This window comes from Sciurus carolinensis, chromosome 8 (assembly GCF_902686445.1).
Source record: "Sciurus carolinensis chromosome 8, mSciCar1.2, whole genome shotgun sequence".
Classification (NCBI taxonomy): Eukaryota; Metazoa; Chordata; class Mammalia; order Rodentia; family Sciuridae; genus Sciurus; species Sciurus carolinensis.
Window position 1 is genome coordinate 89,476,374 of NC_062220.1, and position 24,294 is coordinate 89,500,667.

The window sequence follows — 24,294 nt, forward strand, 5'->3', positions numbered from 1 at the left end:
ACTGAAGGCCGGCAGCACTGTGCGGGTCTCAGAGGTGATTCTAGGGACAAGTGGTTCAGTAAACTGATTAGATTTGTTCATAGTGCTCAATACTGAGGGCAAGGGACCCATGAGCCCATCTGGATGGGCTCCCTGGCTGGCTCTCCAAATTGTTACCAAAGCAGGCCTGTTTTGTCTCTCATAACATGTCAATCTCTGAACTGAGTTTTGTGAAACAGAAGATCTGGGGAAGCCAAGGGTATGGATATGAGAAAGGAAGTCTCAAAACTTATCTACCCAACGATAAGATTTAGGGGAACTCAGGGGACAACGAAGTAGGATGGTCTGAGGTTTAGGGAAAAGTGATTGGAGGTAGGGAAAAGTGAAGTAATTGGTGATCTGCACATGTATAATCAAACTTCATGGCTCTTTATAGGACACATGTTCAGAACATGGTACTATTAGCTGCTCTGAGGGTGAGCTTTTGCCTTCTGATACCAAAAGGTGCAGGCCTGATATGTGTTAACTATGAAATGTCCCTCAGGTATGAAACAATGCAAGAAAGTTTAGAGATGAAATGGTTGGGTTACAAGAGTATTAATCTATCAGTGCATTAATAGGGATTAATTGTGCAATAACTATAGGAAGGTAGGCTGTGGCTGAAGGAGGTGGATCATTGGGGCCATGCCTTTGGGGTATATATTTGTCCTTGGTGAGAGAATTCTCTCCTGATGTCAAGTCCTGAGGTGCTTTCCTCTGCCACACTTTTCCACCATGAGTTCTGCTTCACCTTGGGTTCTAAAGAATGGAGTCAGTTGTCTAAGGACTAAGACCTCTGAAAAACCACAAGACCCAAATAAACTTTTCCTCCTCTAATTGTTCTTGTCAGGTCTTTTGTTCACAGCAGAAAAAAAAAAAAAAAAAAACTGACTAAAACAAGACCCAAGTGAATATACATAAAGACCTAGGCTGTTTTTGTGAAAAGCAGACTCTTCGCTTGGGCCTGCAGCTGCCCAATGGGCAACTAAAAGCAGGATAAAGCTTGGTATCTCTGCCTCCATTTTGTATCTGTCTTCTTTATTACCTTCAATCTGCATGTAGGTATGATAAACAAGGCTTATTACTCCTAAATTTACCTGTCTTGTCCCCAAGATAAGAGTATTTTCAAGATTTGCAGGGAAATTCAACTGCCAGGTTCCCCAATGTCCTGTTCCTGATCCGTAGAGTGGCACCTAGAAATCTCCATTGCTCTACCTCTTTCAGGACAATGAAGCATAGCAGATAGATCCATCCAGGGTAGGATAGGCTCTCTAATGGAACTGCACCCCTTTTCTAGGATCACAGGTTTGATAAACATCCTAAGCAGCAAATGGACATAAATGCCCACTCAGGCACTTGGTAGAACCAGAACTGAGATAATGATCAACCATACCACAGTTTGATCAAGATTGTTTAATTATGCATACCTCTCTTGCCCTGATTCTTCCACTATTTAAAAGTAAAGCTTATGTTAGTTGCCCAAAGACAGGGATGAAACACTTAGTCTCATTTGCCTTCTCAATTTGGTCGTATCTATTAAAGTTCCTTTCCTGACTTTCATCATTATTTTTTCCCATTTACTTTTTGGGGTGAGTGGTTGGATCTCATTTATTGGGACCCTAAAAGTCGGTTCTCTGGCCTCAGACTCCGAAAGCATGCAGTGCTGGCGGACCTTAATTCCAGTAACAATCGAGAAATACCTGAGCTTGAGCAAAATTAAGTCTAAATCCCTATCCGATACGTTTACAAATCAGTTTAAGGGGCAGGGGACGAAAGAGTAGAAAGAGAAGCCCATGCCCAAATAGCTTTGCTCCAGCTTGTCCGCTGGACAAGCTCTTGCTTTGAAGGTTCTGGCACATCTGAGTTTGCAAATCTCAGGAAGAGCTGTGTGCTTGAACGTTCACCTTACTGGGGTGGCTTCACGCATTTCTGAGCACCTCGGTTCGCTCCCAGCCCTCCCGGCGCCCGCGGGGAAGAATCCCCTCGCCGGCCCTTCCGGGTTCCGTGTCGAATCTGCGGGCGCGGATCGGCGCCGCGGCGCGGGGTGGGGAATGTGCGGCTGCGCGCGCGCCACGGCGTTTACGCGGCGATTTCATCATGCTCCGGGCCGGGCCGCGCGCGCCGCTTCCGCCGCCGCCCCCTCCGGACCGCCCAGAGCCGCCGGCTCATGCCCTCTCTGCGCCCGGCGCTGCTTAGAGCCTTCCGCGCTGCTCTGCTGCTGTCGCTGCCGCCGCGGCCCCCCGTCCGACCCTCGCCCTCGCTCCGCCGGCCCCTCGGCACGCCCGCCAGCGCCCAGACCTCGGTCCCCGCCGCCGCCTCCCGGAGCAGCATGGAGGGCACCGGGGCAGAGGAGGTGCTGGCACCTCTCAGGCTAGCTGTGCGCCAGCAGGTACCGGCATTTTACGCCCCCTACCAGCCCCCGGCTTTCCTCCGCGGCTCCCCTCCTGCTCATCCTTCCCTCCTCCTTAAGCACCCGCACCGCGCCGGGCACCCTTCTTTTTTCATCCTCTGGCGTCTTCCTCGCCTCCCCCACTTTAGACCCAAGTCCGGGTGCGGCAGCCACCTCCCTTCGGAGGACCCGTGTCCTCCGCTCCTTGGATAATTCCCTCTCCTCCTGATCTGTTCTCCTTTCCCTGCCCACGTTCCGTGTCTGGGATCTGTGACCCTTCGGTTCTCCTCGTGTCCTCCGTGCATAACCTTAATTTCAGTTTGCCAGGCTCTGCTGTGCTCTTTGTGCACCCACCTCGGGTGGCCAGCTTCCTAATTCTTTCCCAGGTCAGTGATGAGCTGAAGGTGCCTGTTCTCCCATCTTACGACCAGACTCTCTGATCTTCAGGATGCTTTGGATGTTGTTTCCTCCTTTTCATCTCTGAAGGAAGCTTCAGTGCTTAGCTAGCCGAATGACCGGCTGAGAAAATGAAGAGTTGGGACGTGGGAGTAGGGAGGCGTCAAACTTGCTTTTCTATTAACGATGTGAATCCCTGACCCTTTCCTCTTGTCATCTTTTCTGACTTTTGAAAATGCCATCTGGAAGCAGCGAGCTTAAAGAGTGGAAACCTGGGAGACTGTGAATGAATGTGCTTAGTTACTCGATGAAGTCAGCCATCCTTAACTATGGAGCATTTTCAAATTTCATTTTGCGGAAGAGAGGGGTGGTTTCATGGGCTGGAGGACTTGGTGATTTGATAAAAGGCCTCCTTCTCTTAGAGCACTAGCATGGAGATCAAAATTTCGAGAGGGCAAGAAAAAGATGAGTTCAGATGAGTCTCACGTCAAACTAGGTAAAACCAGAAGATTGCAGTAGGACCCGGGGATCTATGACCTACTAGTAGTAAACACCAAACGAGTTCCTCCTGCACTGGCGCCTGATGCAATAATTTGCCTTAGCTTCGGAGGGTGGAACCCTATCTCAGAAATAACTCACTGGGGGCATAACTGCCGCAAATTCATTAAGTTCTGTCACTTTGCAGTCTCTACTTTCTAGTCTGAACCTGACTTGTTCTATAGTTTTTTTTATTTTAAAATTTCACCGTGTTATTTTCTTCTTTTTTGTAGGCATCAGAACACTGTATGCTTATTCTCCCTTCATCCATCCTCTCCTCCCTAAATAAAATTAGGTGTGGTTCCTTTGTCTTTACTGTAACTCTTCAATTTTTTTTTTTATATCCTTTCTTAGAAGGGAGAATACATCTAATTTAGAAAAAAGCACAACCCAAACCCCTCCCTCTGCCACGTTTGCCTGGAACTGCAGTGCAAATTATCCATCTGTACTTACAGTGGGTCTGGTTAACTGAAGTAAACTTTGATCATGTAACAACAGCCTTCCCATGCTACTCTTATCTTTTTTGCATATTGATTTGTGAGTTTTGTGTATTGTTTATGTTGGCTTGATTGTTTTTTGTACTTTTTTTTCTGATTGAGTTAATTTATGTAAGTTGGTTTGGGTTCTCTTTCTAATTTTGTAGGACCACACAAATATCAGTTAATTGCCTGGAACTTTGAATCATAGTGAGACAAGTGCCAGTTGGAAGGAATTTAAAAGTCATCTAATTAACCCCCTCCTATTTTTTTGCATATGAGGAAATGGGACACTGTCACCCCTGTTCCTTTTACATATTTCCATTGTGAAGTTTGTGCAGTTGAAAAGGAGTGGATTTTTGAAGATGCTTAAGGACTGTTTTGGTTAGTGGCATGTGTTTCATATAAATCTGCTTCTGTGGAAGATGAATGACGTGAGATTGTTACTTCAAGAAAACAACTGATAGTATTGGTGCCCAATCATAAAATTTAAGGTTTTAGGGAATTTTAGAATTTTGGGAAATTTAACTTTGAGGTTGGCAGCTTCACAGTATTTGAAGACTCTTTTCTTTTTGTTTTGTTTTTTCAGTACTGGGGATTGAATCTACTACTGAGTTATACTCAGTACTTTTTATTTATTTGTTTTTATTTATTTTTATTTTTTATTTATTTTTTTGTGATGCTGGGGTTTGAATCCAGGGCCTTGTGCTTACAAGGTAAGCACTCTACCAACTGAGCTATATCCCCAGCCCTTGTTTTTATTTTGAGACAGGATCTAAAATAATTTGCTGAGTTGCCCAGGCTGACTTTGAACTTGCCATCCTCCTGCTTCAGCCTCCCAGATTGCTGGGATTACAGTATGAGTTGCAGGACCTGACTTTTGATGAGGTGTGGGGTTGTAGCTCAGTGGTAGAGTGCTTGTCTCCCATGTGTGGGGCACTGGGTTTGATCCTCGGCACCATATAAAGATAAATAAATAAAAAAGGGTATAAAAAATGTGATTAGGTGAGCAGTGATATTAATAAATGGGTATTTTTTAATATTGTATATTAAGTGGATTAATATTTGGAAGATCTGCGTAAGTCATTTAATCAGTATTTTCCAAATGACCAGTTTAGTGCATAATGTTATGAAATCAGATTTCCATTTAAAGGATCCATTCGAAGATAGCATTCATGAACTAAATGTAACAGTATAAAAAGTTTAGTTCTATTATTTTTGCATTAGAAATAACTTAAGCTACTACTTGTCAGAATTTTGATGTAGTATCAAAGAAGAATAATCACAGTGAATTCTTTTCTCATCTGAAGAGACTTTTAAAATCTACTTCCTTTTCCAACTCTGTATGATTTTCTTAATATTATTTACTCAAAATACCATATTGCAAAAGAAGTAGATATGAGAGTCTAGTTTTGTTCTATTAAGTTAGAAATTAAGAGTTGTGAAATTATAAAACTATAATTCTCACTATTTTGGAAAATAGTTGTTTTTTCATAATATGTTATTTTTATGCATGTTAGCATATATTGAGCTTTTATTATTTTGAGTGAATTAATAAATTTTTTAAAATTTCTATTTTAATTTCTAACACCTATGCTGCTCTGCTTACAATGGGATCGTATCCTGATAAACCCATTGTAAGTTGAAAATGTGTTCGATACACACTTAGCCTACCCAAGAATATTCTAACTTAGCAACACTAGTAACACAGCATGCTATAGAGTGTAGGTTGTTTATCCTTAAGTATTCTTTGACTGATTTGGGAACTGCAGCTCTATATTTTTGCCCAGGAAAAGATAGGAACTCAAAATTTAAAGGACTGTTTCTGTTGAATGCATATCACTTTTTGCACCATTGTTAAGTCAAAATAATTTAAGTTGAACTATCTTAAGTCAAGGGCTGGCTGTATAGTAAATATTGATAAACAAAAGCTTTTGGGGTCCTTAGTGATTTTAACAGTGAAAAGGGGCCTTGATACTACAAAGTTTCACAACCTCTGCTTTCAGAGAACAGAAGTATCTGGTTCCTATTAAAAAAAGACAGACTTGGACTGCTGTCTCCAAATCTCCCTGAAACTCCTTCCTCCAGCCTGTTTCCTTTCTAACCTGGGGTTTCTTCCTACACTGCCACTGTCTCCACTTTTCTCATTTTCCATTCCATCTTCTGCCCACTGCACTGTCTTTGACCTTCTCCAGTGCCCCTGCTTCGTATCCTAAGGGATACTGATCACACTTTATCCATTTCAGCATTTAGTTGTTGACCACTCTGCTGGTTTTCTCCCCACTTGGCTTTGTCCTAATGTTAAGTGAGATTAAGTAGTTGAAGGAATGTGACTCTTGGTGCAAGCAGGACCTGTAGAGATGACTTACCTGATCTAGAGGTTCAGGGAGGAACTGGTGTAGAGATTTGGTCAGCTTTCAGTGTATTATTTTCTGGACTGAAAAGGCCACTCAAACTATTTAGGTGGGTGTGGCTTGAAGCTATAACAAAGTAACTACTATGAGAAGAAGAACCAAGAAGCCTTTTTTCTTTTTCTTTTTTTTAAATCTAAGGTGGAATTTGTCAAGATAGGAAAAGTTTTGAAGAATTTTTTGATGAATTTTCTTTATACCCCTGCCTGTTTTTGTGTTTGTCAGTAAATATTGGTGGCAATGTAGGCTAATAATTTAGTAAGTGTGGGCTCTGAAGTTGTATTTCCAAAGTTTAGATCTTGACTTTTCTGTCATTAGGCAAATGACTTAACTTTTTGGTAGTTCATCATCTGCAATATGGAAATGGAGTTTGAAAAGTTAAAATGAGAGTTTGTGCAAAGTGCTGAGAATGCTGCCCAGTATATTATAAGTACTTGGTGAGATGTTAGGTATTTATTGGATGCCGTACTATCAAACACTGCTGGCATGCAGCCACCTATTTTCTTATGATTGTCAGTTTGAGGATATTTTGCACCTATATAAGAAAATTGATATTTCTGAATTTGGTGAGATGATAGAAATGCCTTTTTAAATGATTCTGGAAGGAAGTCTCTCACTGATGATTTATTGTCTAACATTAATGAATAGATGTGTAGATAATATGAATGTGTTTCAGCACATTTAAAATTTTCATTTAAAATTTTCTTTCAGTTTTTTTTTTTTTTTTTTTTTTGCATTATTGGAGATTGAACTCAGGAGTGTTGTACTACTGAGCTCCTAGCCCTTTTGTTTTTCATTTTGAGAGAGTTTCTCATTAGGATGTTCAGGCTGGCCTTGAAATTGTGAAACTCCTGCCTCAGCCTCAAAAATAATTAGAAACCTGGAATCCTTAACTACGTCCATGTCAAGGATACCTTCAGTTTTTGTTTTTTTTTTTTTTTTTTGGTACTGGGGATTGAACCCACAGGTGCTTAACAACTGAGCCACATCCCCAACCTTCTATATGTGAATATGCACACAAACACACACACACACACACACACACACACACACACATATATATTTTTAGTTGTTGATGGGTCTTTATTTTATTTATTTATTTATATGTGGTGCTGAGGATTGAACCCAGGGTGTTACACATGCCAGGCAAGCACTCTACCACTGAACCACAACCCTGTCTCCAGTACCTCTAGTTCTTTTGTTTTCAGGATCCGATCATTATAAATCATGATTGTAATCCACTATTGAGAATAAATATGAATATTCTTTTCTTCACTGGGATATTAGAGATGATGAACTCAGTGCAGGACTCATTATTCTCATGTTATTTCTATGTTGTAGCTGGCTTCTGCTTGAACCTGTGTGCCTAATTCTGTGCCTAATTCTGTGCCCAAACGTTAAAAGACAAAACGTCATTTAGGGGAGTGAAATAAAATTTTTTCTTACCTGTTTACTTGCAGCCTTGTTTGCCCATTCCCTTTGAGAAGCTTGAGGAGGAAATGACACACCAAGGAGTTGGAGAGAGGGACTTGCTTACTTCTTTGACATTCAGAAGGAACTACAACCATGCCTTCAGAGCAGAAGCTCATGTAGGCTTCTTTTCCCCATCAGAAAGGGCTGTTGGTGAATACTTAGGAGTTAGGTGTTTTGACAGGAAAAGGAAGGGAAAGAACCCGTGGGAGAGTAAGGAATAAGCCAGTAGTGCTAAATACTTATCATAATAAGATACAATGAAGTTAGAGGGTGGTTGGGGTTGTTGCTTTACCTAAAAAGATTAGGATAATACAATAAAAATGCAGGTGTAACAGGCCAGACTAATCTGGATGTGACAAGAGAATGGGGTATAATTAGATCCTTGGTTCACTATTGAATCAGACTCGGGTCCTCTTTTTATACCACATGTTTTAGAATTCCTCATTTCCATTCTTAGTGACATTCATACAAAATATCTACCTAAATTTAATTAAACAAAAGTATGTGTACAACAAGAACACAAATAATAATAAATGCTATTTAGGATGTGGGAGAAAAGGTACACACATACATTGTTGCTGCGACTGCAAATTATTACAACCACTCTGTAAAGCAGTATGGAGATTCCTTAAAAAACTAGGTATGGAATTATCATATGAACCAGCCATCACTACTCCTCATTGTTTATTCAAAAGGACTAAAAAATAATATAGCAATACAGCCACCTCAATGTTTAGAGCAGCACAATTCAAGAGAGCTGAATTATGTCAGCCCAGATTCCTGTGAATAGATGAATGATTAAGAAAATCTGATATATGCACATAGTGGAATTTTACTCATCCATAAAGAAGAATAAAATTACGACATTTGCTGGTAAATGAATGGAAATGGAAAACATTATGTTAAATGAAATGTTAGTCCCATAAAGTCAAGGGCCAAATTGTCTGTCATGTGGAAGCTAGAGCAAAATAAGGGAGAGCAGGAGGGGAGGATCTGATATCACAAAGATGTAAGGAAAATCAGTGAATAGGAGGAGGAGATTGAAAGAGAGTGAGGAGGGATAGGAAAGGAAAGAAAATTCAGAATGAATTTAACAAAATCGCACTATATGTATATATAAATATTCTACTGTAAGTTGCATTTTTATGTATAAGTAGAAAGAACCAATCAAAAATGAGCAAAAGGAAGATCAGTAGAGTAGAGAAAGGATAACAGGGAGGAAAAGGCAAGAAGGGATTGAAATGAAATTCCATGCAGGTATGATTATATCAAAATGAACCCAACTACTATGTATAGGATAATGCTCTAATAAAAAATGTGTACAAATAATGGTGTAAATGCGATAAATATGTATTTTGGTATATAAATTCTGCATGCGACTCCACTGAGAGTTAAAATGCAGTAAGCATTTGCTTATACCTATATTTAGATTTATTCTGAATGCAGTTGCTATAAATATGTACCGATAAGGTATATTGTTGGTGGCTTAGATACCAGCAGCATTGGTAATATGTTGTGTTTTATTTTCTCAAGTAATGAATGACTTTTTCCTTGAAGATTGAACAACTCTTTGTAAAATTCTCAAACAAGGTAGTCTTCTTTCAAAGAGTTTTTTTTTTTGGACCCCCCACCGTCAACTGGGGACCTGGGAACTTGAACCGGGGCCTTTGTGCATCCGAGACAAGCGCCCTCCAACATGAGCTATCTCACCAGCTCTGATAGTCTTCTTTTAAATGACATCTTCTTGTCAGCAACTCCAGAGACCAAGGCAGGAAGATTGCAAGTTCCAGGCCAGTTTCAGCAATTTAGCAAGAACCTGTCTCAAAATAAAAAGGGCTGAGGATGTTGTTCAGAAGTAGAATGCCCTTGTGTTCAATCCCCAGTCACGCACACACACAAACACACTCACACACACAAACACACTCACACACGCAAACACACATTCCTGGAAGATGCAATGCATGTTAAAACTATGGAAAGATGCTTCTGACAATTTCTTCACCTCCTGACCGGGACATTCTAAAAAGTGTGATCTGTGGAAGAGGGTGACTCATTGGAGGAAGGGAGTCAGTGGGAACTTGGAAAATGATGACAGCTCAGGGAAAGGTGACGACAGGCCCTTCCTTCAGAGGAACAGAGGTTTGGGTAGGAGGAAAGAGGGACTGGTTAGAAAGTATAGAGGGGAATAAGGACTACATCTGTCCATCTTCCAGTCCTTGATGAATATGGGAGAAAAACAGCCTCTGCTTGAGAGTTCCAAGGGGAATAATGTCCCCTAGGAGCAGTTGTCAGGTTGGGATATTTGGAAATGCTTCATAAAAGATGGGGTAGAATGTCATTAGGTGCAAGGAAGTACTTACTGGGTTAGAGAATAATCATTGAAGATATAGAGTAGAAAAGGTTACCAAATCAGGGATGGCTTTGTGTTTGTGAAATAAGACTTATTAAATGACAGAAATAACATGAATTAGGATAGTTTGGAGCCAGGCCTAATGTTAGTGTGGACACCTTTGGGTGAGAGATAAACTGTAATCTTGTAGCAACCTAGTCTATTAGGAGTATAAGGGGAAGATTATATTGGAAATTTTGAAGTGAAAATTACCAGATGTTGGAGCTTAAGAAGGATAACTTGATATATCCTTTTTGAAAATAGTAGATTTTATAACCATTATCAGATGGAGAACCTAAGCAGAAGGAAGTAATTCATTTTAAAACAAATTGGGTGTGAAGTTTATGTGGACACACACAATTGAGTTGCTTTTTAGCATAATAAGAGCTATTATGTTTTGTATTTCTGCTATTAGGTGCTATGAAAATACTTTATTTAATTAAAGTGTTTCATTTTCCTCCCTTTTTTTTTTTTGCTACCAGGAATTGAACCCAGGGGTGCTTAACCACTGAGCCACATCTCCAGCCCTTTTTAAATTTTTTGAGACAGGGTCTCGCTAAGTTGCTTGGAACCTTACCAAGTTGCTGAGGCTCTTTGAGCTTGCGATCCTCCTGCCTCAGCCTCTCAAGCACACCCAGCCACACCCAGCTTCATTTCCTTCTTATAACAGTCCAATTAGCTATCATTATCATCTTGATTTTATAGTTGAGGAAGCTCAAAGATGTTTTCAGCTTGCTCATGGTTTCATGATTAGTTGATCAGGGATTGCATCCAGGTCTTTAACACTTCTTAAGCACTTTATTTTTGGGGGTGGGGTAGGATGGGGATTGGCTTTTTAAAAAGTTTTTATTTGTTTTAATTAGTTATACATGAAAGTAGAATGCACTTTGATACATCATATATAATAGAGTATAATTTCTCAATCTTCTGGTTATTCATGATGTAGAGCCCTACCAGTTATATAGTTATATACGTACGTAGGTTAATGATGTCTGATTCTTTCTACTATCCTTCCTACCCCCATACACCCTCCCCTCTCTTCACTCCCCTCTACATAATCTAAAGTAACTTTATTCTTCCCTAGCCCACCCCCATTGTGAATTAGCATCTGCTTATCAGAGAAAACATTTCAGACTTTAGTTTTTCATCTCACCCCAGTCAGAATGGCAGTTATCAAAAATACAAACAACAATAAATGTTGGTAAGGATGTAGGGGAAAGTTATGCTTGTACATTGCTGGTGGGACTGCAAATTGGTACAACCATTGTGGAAAGCAGTATGGAGATTCCTCAGAAAACTTGGAATGGAACCACCATTTGACCCAGCTATCCCACTTCTTATTTATACCCAAAAGACTTAAATCAGCCTATTACAGTGATACAGCCACATCAGTGTTTATAGCAGTTCAATTCACAATAGCTAAACTATGGAACCAACCTAGATGCCCTTCAACAGATGAATGGATAAAAAAATATGATATATGATGGAATATTACTCAGCCTTAAAGAAGAATGAAATTATGGCATTTGCAGGTAAATGGATGGAACTGGAGAATATCATGCTAAGTGAAATAAGCCAGTCTCCCAAAACTTAAGCACTCTGTTTCACTATAGCTTATCTATATGTGGATTTTTGTTTTGTGTATTTGCATTTTCCAGTGCTTCCTCAATCTGAGAATTCATGTATTTGAGCAGTTACAGAAAATTTCATTATTTTCTGAAATATTCCCTCTTAAATAATTTCTTTATTCTTCTGCATTTTGGTTTAACTTTTAGACTTTTTCTTCTCTCTGACTATTTACCTCTTGTATTTTTAAACTGCATTTTTGTACTGTTCTGGGTAATTTCTCTAGGACTGTCTTCTAGCTCACTAATCCTCTCTTCAGCTCTGTCCAATCTGCTCTTTGACCATTTCTATCAGTTTCAATTTCAGTGATTCATTTCCATGTGATCAATATGAGTCTTTTTCAAAACTGCCACCTTCTTTACCCTCTTCCCCATTAAAATTCACCATGTGAGCTCATAGTTGTTAACTTGTCTGTGTATTCTTTGGTTTATAAATGCTGAGAGCAGAGACCTTCAGTTATTCATTCCAACCTTTTACATAATCAATACTTTTAATTGCATTATTCTTTTACAGGTGTTTTATTGAAAGGCATGCTTAAAAACACATTCTTGCCAGGGGTAGAGTTCAGTGGTAGAGAACACTAAGTGCAAGACCCTGGGTTCCTTTCCTAAGACTGCAAAGAAACAATATTCTAATGTTTCTTGGCTCCTGAAACCAATCCTAAATGTAGATTCTGTTTTTCGGCTAGGGAGATCTTGTTCGAAAGCTGAAAGAAGATAAAGCACCCCAAGTGGATGTAGACAAAGCAGTGGCTGAACTTAAAGCCCGGAAGAGGGTATTGGAAGCAAAGGTGAGTCTTGGGGTGCTGAAATAGGAACCTAAGTAGGTATATGAGTCTTCCTCTTTATATAATCTCTTTGGGTGGGAGAGACCTAGAAAAGTTTCTAAACAAGTGTCACTTGATTTATCTGTTTTTATCTAGAAGGCCTTTTCCTCCTGTACTTGGCAAACTCCTCATCCTTTCAAAGTATAACTCAAAAACATCATCTTTTCTCCAAAGCCTTCCCGAGCCCTGATTCCCCACTCCTGAACCTGCCTCCCAGATCCTATGCTCAGTATCCTTCATGAATTTCCTGGAAAGCATTGTGCTCTTTTTTTTAAAATGAATTTTCCTAAGTTAGAAATAATGTTTTTGTTGTTTTTTTCTGTCTCGTACCAGCCCCAAGCCTTTCAAGTCAGTAAGCCTCCTGTAGCCAAATTTAGTAGTTTGAAGTTTTAAAGTCACCAATTTACTATACAGATCAACTAAAATTTTAGATACTGATATTGCTTGCCAGTATCTACATCTTAGTACTTAGTTTTATAATCTTGAAAATGATCACATATGTTCCTGAATAATTAAGTGAAGGTATCTTTTCTGTTACTAAAGGGTGAGAGGAACCAAGGCTTCCATTTTTTTTAATTTGTCAAAATGTTGTCTGTTTGATAAATTTTATATTGAATTTTACTGAGGAGTTAACTAAATTCCAATTTATAAGTTCAAATTACCATTCACTTGTACAATCACACACTTTAAAAAAACTTTTTTTTCTTACAGGAGCTGGCATTACAGCCCAAAGATGACATTATAGACAGATCAAAAATGGAAGATACCTTGAAGAGGAGGTTTTTCTATGATCAAGCTTTTGCTATTTATGGAGGTAGGGGATTAATGATAGAACACTTTTATGGTTAATGGCTTTAACCTCAACTAGCCAGGTGGCCCTCTGCTGCTCCTAAGTCTCTACCACATTTTAAGAAGAGTGAATAATTGCATAAATGTACAGATACATCAAATGTTTAGTATGTAGGCCCTCAACAAGTCCCTGTATCCTAAAGGAAAAAAGTAGTCTTCAAGAATAAATGGGACAGAGAGAACAGACAATAGGAATTACACCAGTTGGTAACTCTGAACACACAAAAGCAAAATATCTACAAGTCACGTGCTTGATCTGGTAGTGTTGGCTAGCCATACAGTGCCTCTCCACACACGGGCACTCCTCTCCTCTCCTCTCCTCTCCTCCCCTCCCCTCCCCTCCCCTCCCTCCTCTCCTCTCCTCTCCTCCTATTCTGTGTGCTTGTATGCTTGAGTGTATGTATGTATGTGAGTGTGTGAGTGAGGGTGAGTTTATATGTGTGCAAGTGAATATATGAGTGTGTGTTAGTGTGTGTGTGTGAGGGAATATATGTGTGTATTAGTGTGTATGTGTCTGAATGAAAGTGTGTATATTTGTGAGTGTGTGTTGAGCCTGTGTGTGAGTATATCTGTGTATGTATGAGTGTGATTATGCATGTTTGTGTGGGTATATACCTGTGTGAGTGTATATATGTGAATGTATTTGTGTGTGTATGTGTGTGTATATGTTTATATGTATGTGTGTGTTTGTATATGTGTCTGTATGTGCATGTGTGTGTATATGTTTATATGTATGTGTGTATATATGTGTCTGTATGTGCATGTGTGTGTGAGTGTGTCAGTGTGGGGGTGTATGTGAGCATTGCTGAGTGTATTTGTGAGACTATTTGTGAGTGTGTGTATGTGAGTGTGTAACTATGTGAGCATATTATATGTGAGTGTGTAACTATGTGAGCATATTATATGTGAGTGTGTAACTATGTGAGCATATAAGTGTGTGTGAGCATGTATGAATAAGTATGTATTCAGTGTGTTGAGTATGTGAGTGTAACTGTATCTGAGTGTGAGCATGTAATTGTGTAAGTATGAAAGTGTAAGTATGTGTATAAGTGTACAAGTATGCAAGTGTTTAAGTATGTAATTGTGTAGGTGTGTATGTGTAAGCATGTAATGTGTGTATGGGTATAAGTATATGAGCATGTAAACGTATAATCATGCAAGTGCATAATTGCATAAGTGTATGTGTGTGAGCATGTAAGTGCACACATGTGCAAGCATGTGTGTAACTGTGCAAACACGCACCCGTGCAAGATGCAGCTGCATAAGTATATTAAGCATATGAGTGTCTATGCATGTATAAGCATGTTGGTGGCTTAGATATTAGCAGCATTTACTATGACAGAAAACTACAATCTGCTTCCTGTTGGGGGGGGAATTTCTGTTGCTTTCAATTTGGAACTAGTCCTACTTGAAATTACAAATATAAAAATAGTAAACAGACTAAGATTTAAAAATTTTACTTCTGTCAGCTGACTGGAAGGAAACTTAAGTATTGAGAGATTTGTTGACTTTAAAACCTTTTCGTGGGGTGTATGTGAAGTCTTACAGGTATTAGTTTCTCATGTTACCTTGTTTTTATTGGTTTGGAGTAACAGCTTGTATTTTACAGGTGTTAGTGGTTTGTATGACTTTGGGCCAGTTGGGTGTGCTTTGAAAAACAATATTATCCAGACCTGGAGGCAACATTTTATCCAAGAGGAGCAGATTCTGGAGATTGACTGCACCATGCTCACCCCTGAGCCAGTTTTAAAGTAAGATCCTACTTTGAATGTGCAAGTTCTTTAATATACATATTTAAGTAACTTTCTGCTTACAAAAACCACCTATGTTCATGTAGAAAATTTGGAAAATACTAAAACAAAGAAAGAATATGCCTTAGGTTTATCCTTTCTCTTTTCTTTTTGTATGTTCCTGTGTATTTGTTAGTAGCACACTGGCTTTATCTTGTAATTTAGGCAAACATTTACTCATGTCACTAAATACTGGTCTGAAATATTTTTAATGACAGCAGAGTGTTCTGTTTTGTGGATGTGCCATAAGGTAGTGCCATATTGTAGGCATTTAAGGTGCTTGTCAATTTCTACTGTACTACATGTGTTGATAGGTAGATTTTTGTGTATATCTTTGATTATTTCCTTAGTATAATTTCTCAGAAATTCTAAGAAAAGGTTTGTAGGCATTTTCAATAAAATACTTATTTGTATTGAAGTTCCAGAGCAGTTCTATCAACACTGTTGAAAGGGCAGGAATTTTTAACATTTTGTGTCTCATTGTTGTTCATTTAATGTTACATGGCAGAGAGGTAATTTTATTATTATTAACATCTTTTAGGTTCTTTTAATTTCACCCAATTATGATGAGAGGAATTCCTGATGGTAGATCTTTAAGATCATGATTTTTGGGAGTGTAGCTCAGTGTTAGAGTATTTGCCTACTATGTGAGGCCCTGGGTTTGATCTCTAGCACTGCAAAAAAACACAGCAAACAAAGAAATGAACAGAATTCTAGGATTACTTATTTAAAAATACCTTTATTTTTATTTATTTATTTTTATGTGGTGCTGAAGATTGAACCCAGTGCCTTGCACATGCCAGACAAACACTTGAACACTGAGCTGTACCTTCCAGCTCTGTTTATTTTTTTAACTACTTGTTCCACTAATAGGAACTAGGTAGTGATAATATCCGTGTCAGTACAGTTTTCAGTGGCAGAAAACTTACCTTAACGTTGTTTTATGCTTTGCTATCATGAATTAACTCTTGGTTATTCACATTCCTAATGATTTTGACCTTTGCTTAGATCACTAATAATAAAGGCATGTTATATATTAATTGATTCTGGGGTTTTTTTTTTTTTTTTTGTGGTGCTGGGAATCAAACCATGGCCTTGTGCTTGCAAGGCAAGCACTTTACCAACTGAGCTATCTCCCCAGCCCTACTAATTGATTCTGAAACATAGTACTGACATTATGACAGTTTGTGAAAAAGTATAATCTACTTAATATCTTTTTTCATAAGTGAAGGAAGAACTTGGGAGAGGCTGAGAATAGATTTGAGGAAGAGTTCCCTCTGGCATAACATTACTATTTCTCATGGATGCTTTATTATTACTGATATGGGAGCTTCCATCTTTGGGATATACAAGTATGGGTAAACATATTATAGGGGAATTGTCCTTTGTTTTCAGTGCTGGGAACTGAACCCAGGTCCTGGTGCATGCTAGGCAAGTGCTCTGCCATTGAGCTACACACCCAGTCCATAACATTACTTTCCTTTTGTGTGGGTGGGGAGGGCAACAGGGACTGAACTCAGGGCCTTGCATATGCTAGATAAACACTCTACCACTTATTGCGGGGGGGAGATTGTCTTACACTGTGTATTAATTCTAGCTTTATGTATTAATTTGTATGAAAATGACAAATTGGCTTGGCGTTTGTTAATTTAGGACCTCTGGCCATGTAGACAAATTTGCTGACTTCATGGTGAAAGATGTAAAGAATGGAGAATGTTTTCGGGCAGACCATCTATTAAAAGGTATGGTTCTTCATCTTTGTCAAACAGTATGAGTGATCACGATAAAGTGTTTAGGTTAAACTTGTTTTCTCAAAAAATTTTCCATTAAATTTTTTTATTGGGATAGGGATGAAAACATAAAAGTAGTAAAGTGAACAGATCTTAAGTATACAGAGCAAGTCCCTAATTAAAAAAAAAAAAAAAGTTGTATGCAGATAATAGTGTTTCTAATTAGTAAATTAATCTAGAGAGTATCTTGACAGTCCCCATAAAAGCAGCTGTAGGTCTCATTTAAGAATGTTATCCTTATATTTGTTTTTTAATTGTCCTGCATTGAAACTTAAAATGTATTGTCCCTTTCCCCATTGATTGAAATTGACATGTCAACACCTTTTTTATAGCTCACTTACAGAAATTGATGTCTGATAAGAAGTGTTCTGCTGAGAAGAAATCAGAGATGGAAAGTGTCTTGGCCCAGGTGAGAACTTTAGAGATGCTATCAGAGTCCCCTTGGCTAGGTGCTGTCTTTTGTTCTGCGTCTAATAACTATTGAATTCCACATTGTGCAGACCCTGGACAGTCATAAATAAACAGAGTTTAACTCCGTCCCTCATAGCATCCTGTTTTTTGTTTTCTTGTCTCTTTGGTTTCAGGCAAAAAAGCCTTTGTTTCAGGCAGAACTGACAAGTCAGTGTAAATAGGCATTCAGTTTGTGTCTTCTCTAAAACATGTTTTCTGGACTTAATAGCTAAAACCAAAGGAGTTACTGGGGATGAATAGTGTTCAGTGTTGGTGTGGAGATTTTGGGGCAGATAACTTCATGAGCACTCCCTTGTCAGCCACCTGATCTGCTTCAGGTGCTATTCTTAGAACCTGATGAAGACGACTCCTGCTTTTCTGCCTTTTCCCCCAGTTTGCCTGTAGACCTAAAGTATTATAATTATTTAATTTGACAAATTTTAGGGGTGGCAAAAAGACATAGAGATTATTTATTCTGACCTTTTACCAAGTGCAAGAGTTCCTTCTATATTAAAAGTAGTCCTTAATCCTTTTTTTGGGTTCACAGACCACTTTAAGAATATGATAAGGAAGCTGATAGTATAGCTCAATGATAGAGTGCTTGCTTAGCATGCCGAAGACCCTGGGTTCAGTCCCCAGCACTGAAGGAAAAATAGGTTTAAGAGTATGATGAAAATTGCATTATCATCTTCCTAGGAAGATCCACATAGCTGTTTGTATATGTTACTGGTTTCTCACCTTATCTTTTAGCTGTTCCATTTAAGCAAAGTACATTAGTCTAAAACTACATTCAGTCATGAGTCTACTGAGGCTCACTTTTTAAATTTTATTTGATTCATTGGATGAAAAACAGCTTTATATTTATACTTCTTTTCTTTACATTGACATATCTGAAGCTAAAACTAGGACTTCCTAACATTGCTTTTTACTCTTGGAAATTACTGGTTACATTTTTACTGTTGCCCTATTTTTTTTTTTAACTTGCGAATTTTTCTCTGAGATACCTAGTTTTCCAACATTGAGAAATTCTGTTCTTTGTTTAAATTTTAGACTTTCTTAATCTGGCTGATGAATCATCTGCCAGTTTATTTCAGTCCTTGTGAAGTGCATTTTATCTCTTGCTTGAAGCTCATTGCTTTAGTATTATTACTCATGGTTTAGAAAATCATTTGTTATATTTTGATGCTGTTATAGTCACATTCATTTTATTTCCTCCTTTTCCAAAGGTATAGCCTCTGTTAGAAGAAAGGAAAGACGCCTCATATTATTCTCAAGTTTTTCTATTTCCCATTCCAAATTTCAGAGTTCGATTTTGTGTGTGTGTGTCTTTGAGGGACTTTGATCTTAGTTCATTAGTTTCCAAGTAAATCGTCAAAATGGAGAACCAGTTGACTTGATAAATCATAATTTGACCATCGATGTTCTGTTTCTGGGTCTAGGAGAGCAGTCTGTTTGTTTTATGATTTGCCATAGGTACATATGTATACAGCTGTATAATCCTCCATGAAAAATAATGGACCTATGGAAAATGGTATAGTGCTTGGAATCAGCCCCAGTTGGCTCACTGACCAAAAGCCATCTGTTGTTGAGCATAGAATAGTGTTTGCTGTGTTTGTTCATGCCTGAGACTCCTTTTCAGTCCTATGAAGCTTGATAGTTTCTTTTAAAGGCACTGCGTCTTTCTCTGTGATAAGAAAAGCTCTGCTTCTGTTATGTGTATTTAACAGCTTAGAATCAATTCTTGTTTATATTTTTCTGTCTTCTTTTTTTTTTTTCCGTACTGGAGTTTGGACTCAAGGACACTCTACCACCAAGCCACATTCCTAGCCATTTTTTAAAAAAAACTTATTATTTTGTGATAGGGTCTCAGTTGTGGAGGCTGTCCTCCTGTCTCAGCCTCCCATGTTGTTGGAATTACAGGTCTGTGCCTCTGCATCTGGCTCTGTCTTTTTTTGCTGATGCACCTTTGAATGTTCTAGTTTGTAAAGTCGTTTTTAAACTTTTTATTATGAAAACTTCAAAACATAAAAGTGGAAGATACAATAAATGCATGTGCACTCATCATTCTGATATCAAACAATTTCACATTTTGTTGAATCTGTTCCCCATTTACTTCCCTGGCTTCTCCCTGAGCTTTTTGAAGCAGGTCTCAAAAACACTGTTTTATTTCATTTGTAAGTATTTCATTATATATAAAAGATAAAAATTCTTTAAAAATGAAGATTAATGCTTTTACCTTGGGAAATACTAATAATTTTAATATCATATTAATTATTGTTTACATTTTCCTGGCTGATTGCATTATTAAGTGCTGTTAAACATATTCATCAGTTTCTGTATTAGCTTTAGAGACTGACCAGATATCTGTGGCAGTACATTTACTGATTTTATGTACTTCTGGATGGTTATCACTTCTGTGAGCTGCAGCCATTAATGACCCTTGTCTGGACCCATTAGTTGATTAGAGGTTCCAAAATGTTTTTTTGTCATTCCGTTATTATTCTAGAATAGCAGAAAATGGGAAAACATTTTTATTCACTGTTTCTTTGAGACTCCATTTGTGAAGAAAAGTGAAAACACCTGCTTAATCCATTTCCACGTCTTATTTTAACTGTTTTATTGATTCCCTAGCATCCTTAAAAAATGCAGTGATTTCCTGCCTGCCTTTCCCTCTTTCTCTTCTTTCTCTGAGTTAGATTAAAGCATTTGATCTTTTTCAGTCGGTTGCAGTTATTATCCTTACTGGTGGTTAAATTGTCCAGTCTTTGGCTCTCAGGACTTGTCTGCTGAGTGCTTTTTTTTTGCGGTGCTGGGGATCGAACCCAGGGCCTCGTGTTTGCAAGGCAAGCACTCTACTTACTGAGCCATATCCCCAGCCCCTGCTGAGTGCTTTTGATGTGACCCTGTAGTAGTCTTTGATAACTCCCTTGCTTTTTACTATGATAATTGTAGGCTTATCTTGTACATTTCCTGTCCCAGACTTGGAACAGGACTGAACCATTTCTCCAAAGGACCCTGGTCCTTATTAGTAGAGATGGTATTAGTCATTGATTCTAGACCTTTTCAGTAAACTGAGCCAGGGAATTCTCATTTTTTAAAGGTAAAATCATCATGAATTGATATTGAAACTTCTACTTTAAGTTTTTATGGTATTTTACTTTATTAATCTTAAATTTCTATTTTCTTTACCCACACCAAAAATACCAGTTCTGTGCAACACCAACATAATTGTTAATGTTTTATTCCCCACTGTATACATTAACATTCTCAGAATAACAATATCAACATCATCATCAATAATATGAATATATTGGAGACTGGGGTTGTGGCTCAGTGGCAGAGCGCTTGCCTAGCACATGTGAAGCACTGAGTTTTCTCCTTAGCACCACATTAAAAAAATAAAGTCATGCTGTCCATGTACAACTACAAAAAATAAAAATGAAAAATAATAATATGAATATTTAAAACAATATAAAAATCACTTTGTTCTTTCTTTTCAAATACCAGAAGTATTCAGTTAGTCCTGTGGTCTCACATCTGTGTTTGAAGTCATGTGTTAGTCATTCTCTGTCATTAGGTCACAAGCTAGATTCTCAGTGTGTGTATTTTGTTTTCTGCTCAATTTTTAGGTTTTCCTTTTTCAAATTTAAGTTTGTATTATAATTACATCAAATTTTTTTGGCTCCAAAGTTAAATTTTGAAAGCAAATTATATTCAAGTAGATACAGTGTCTGTTCCTCTTCCCTCTATCTTATTCCCTTCTCACCCTCTGTCTCATTCCCTTCTCAACACATAGGAAAGCAGGTTTTAACTTAAAAAATCTTTTTTTTTTTTTTTTTAATCAGGATGTAAATAAAGACATAGATATGTGTATACCTCCCTTTTTAGGTAAATGATAGGATTCCACATATACTTTTCTCAGCCATGGTTTTTTCAAATAAAAATATATCCCACGGAGCACTTCATAGTATAATATAGAGATTCCTTATTCTACTTTATAGCTGCATAATTCTGCATTGTGTGCATGCAGTTTATATCACTAGTTCCCTGTTAGTGGACATTTTGGCTGTTTCCCCTCCTGACCGTTACAGATAGTGCTGCATTGAATAGCCATGTGCTTACATGTTTCATATTTTTACTATTGTATCTTTGGGATAGATTCCTAGAAATGGAATTTCTGGGTCAAATGGTAAATGCAAATGCAATTTATTGGATATTGTCAAATTCCCATCCATAGGCGTTTTGATTCCTATCTGTATCCTCAGAATCTTTTTCTTCCTGATTTCTTTTTTCATTATGTCTTTTATTGAAAAGTGCTATGTGTTCTTGAATTGTCTGGGAACCAGAAATGTTCCTTAAGCTATTTGACTTTCTCTTTAAGTAGGAACCCCAGCTTACATTTGTGGTGTTTCTATCTTGAAGGTCACTGAAACTGTTTTCTCATTAATCCACCTTTCTGGGTAGTGGCACGAAGTATGGTATTTTGTGAATACTCCCTAGAAATTGTTAATAGTAGAACCTAGAATATTAAAGTTTAAAATTGTTCATTCAAATCTGGAACACGTGGTTAGTGTGAGTTGATTTTTTTTTGTGGAGTGGAAATTGAGGGGAGCAAATAAAACTTGTAGTAGTCTTTATTGGATGGGTGCTGTGTGCACCAGGCCCCGTGCTAAGTGTAACTTTGCATGTTTTATTTATTCTTCATGGTAGTCCTTCACAGTGGGGTGAATTCTATTTTTCCCATTTTATGGATAAGCAAATGACATTCAGAGAGGTTAGGTAAAAACTTGATCTTGAGTCACAGAACCTGTTAATGGTAGGGTTAAAAGAGTTGTCCAGCTCTTACTGACCCGAGAGCCTCAGCTCTCATGCCATAAGTTGATTAAATTATTTTATTTTTATTAGGAGATTTTTAAAAAAAGGCTTTTTAAGTATTCTTTACTATTAGATGGTTTGTCAGTCATTTGAAATTGTTGAATTGGCGCCCATACATCACTTTGGCATTGATTGTCATGAATGGTATAGAATGTGCAGTACACTGGAAAATGCAGAGGTGAATAAGACACAGCTTTTTTACTTTTTACCTCAGGAGCTCAATAGTATCTAGTGGAAAAAGATATAAACACATTAATTATTTGACAAGGAAATGAGCATCTTAAATTTGTTCACAGTGGTAAAATACAACTTTTTAAAACTTATTTATGTGATTTTAGGTTCTTGCCAACCAATAACTATTATAATTGAACAGGAGTTCTAGCTGCCTAACTTCCTTTCTTTTTTCCTTCCTTTATTCCATTGTGAAATGGTGAAGTCATGAGTTTTAGGTCAGTCCCAGAAAGGTCTTCATTTTTCTGCTGGTAAACAGAAAGTGTGTAAACTGGTTATAGTTTTAATGTGACTGTCTTGAAGTTTAGGTAAAATCTGATGTTCTTGAATTTTGTGTGTGTTGTAGCAGTGGAATGAATGAATTATATGTAATAGTTTTCTGATGCTTTGTTTTCTTTGTCTTTTTCACTAATTATTGTCTTGGTGAATTCTTTAGCTTGATAACTATGGACAGCAAGAACTTGGAGATCTTTTTGTGAACTATAATGTAAAATCCCCCACTACTGGGAATGATCTATCCCCGCCAGTACCTTTTAATTTAATGTTCAAGACCTTCATTGGACCTGGAGGAAACATGCCTGGGTATGTATCATAATTTATTTGTGTAACCAAGTTATTAAAATGGCTTGTAATCGAAGGTAAATATCAATGCTGTGAAGGAAAAAAATTTGAAAAGTGATGTACAGAAAGTGCAAATGAAGATATTAAAGAGAAATAATGACAGGCATATTCTTAAATTTTATTCTTATATTTCTTAATATAATCTTTTTCCATGTGTAATTTTTTTAAACTATGAAATAAATATAAAAGCCTGATCTTTTAGTTTTGACTGCATAGGGCAGAAGGGCAAAGAATGATTTTGATTGTCATTGAAGTTAATGCTGAAGTGTACTTTAGAAACCATTTAGTTTAGCATAGCTGTCCAGTGGAACTTTCTGCAGTGATGGAAATGTTGTAATCTGTACTAGTCACTAGGCATGTGTGATTGTTGGGAACTTGAAATGAAAGTAGTGCTTCCGAGGAATTGAATTTTAAAATTTATTTTATTTTAATTTGATTGATAAGTACTGGGGAGTGAACCCAGGGCTCAGGGTGCTTTATTATTGAGCCACATCCCCAGCCTTTTCTTTTTAACTTTTGAGATCGGGATCTTACTCAGTTACTTAGGGTCTCGCTAAGTTGCCAAGGCTGACCTCAAACTTGCGATCCTGCTTCAGCCTCCAGAGTCACTGGTATTACAGGTGTGTACCACCACTCCTAATGCTTTTTAATTAAATAGACATGGGGCTAATATCCCATCATTGAACAGCATAGTTATAACCTATTGATTTGAAAGTTGAGGTTTTTTCACAGAATAAGCAAAGCTGGACAGAATATAATGTGATCCGGAATTGGAAGCTGTTTCTCCAGATTCTTGGTCCACTGTTAAAAAACACAGGCAGTGATTCATTTTATAGTGTCAGACATTTTTTCTAGCAACTTGTTTTAGAATAAGTTTTAATTTAATTTAAATTAATTGTGACAAAATGGCCACAACTTTTTTTTAAATAAGACAGCAGGATGAACTGAGCTTGGTGTTGCATGCCTATAATCCCATTGACTCAGGAGGCTGAGACTGGAAGATCACAAGTTTGAGGCCAGTCTTGGGCAATTTAGTAACTTATTTTAGAACTCATCTCAAAATAAAGGGATGGAGATGTAGCTCAGTAGTAAAAAGCCCCTGGATTCAATCCCTAGTTAAAAAAAAAAAAAGAAAAAGAAAGAAAGA

At 37.8% G+C, this 24,294-nt stretch overlaps 1 protein-coding gene across 1 annotated transcript in view; it reads left to right on the forward strand.

The window, feature by feature from the left end:
* Nucleotides 1-2,117: 2,117 nt before the first annotated feature.
* The window catches only part of Gars1 (glycyl-tRNA synthetase 1), a 47,339-nt gene continuing 25,162 nt past the window's right edge, over nucleotides 2,118-24,294 (forward strand). The window contains 7 exon segments of the mRNA XM_047562565.1: nucleotides 2,118-2,407; nucleotides 12,404-12,505; nucleotides 13,253-13,355; nucleotides 15,000-15,141; nucleotides 16,834-16,922; nucleotides 17,303-17,379; nucleotides 22,963-23,108. Coding sequence (XP_047418521.1) covers nucleotides 2,186-2,407; nucleotides 12,404-12,505; nucleotides 13,253-13,355; nucleotides 15,000-15,141; nucleotides 16,834-16,922; nucleotides 17,303-17,379; nucleotides 22,963-23,108 — 881 coding nt within the window. The 5' untranslated portion in view covers nucleotides 2,118-2,185.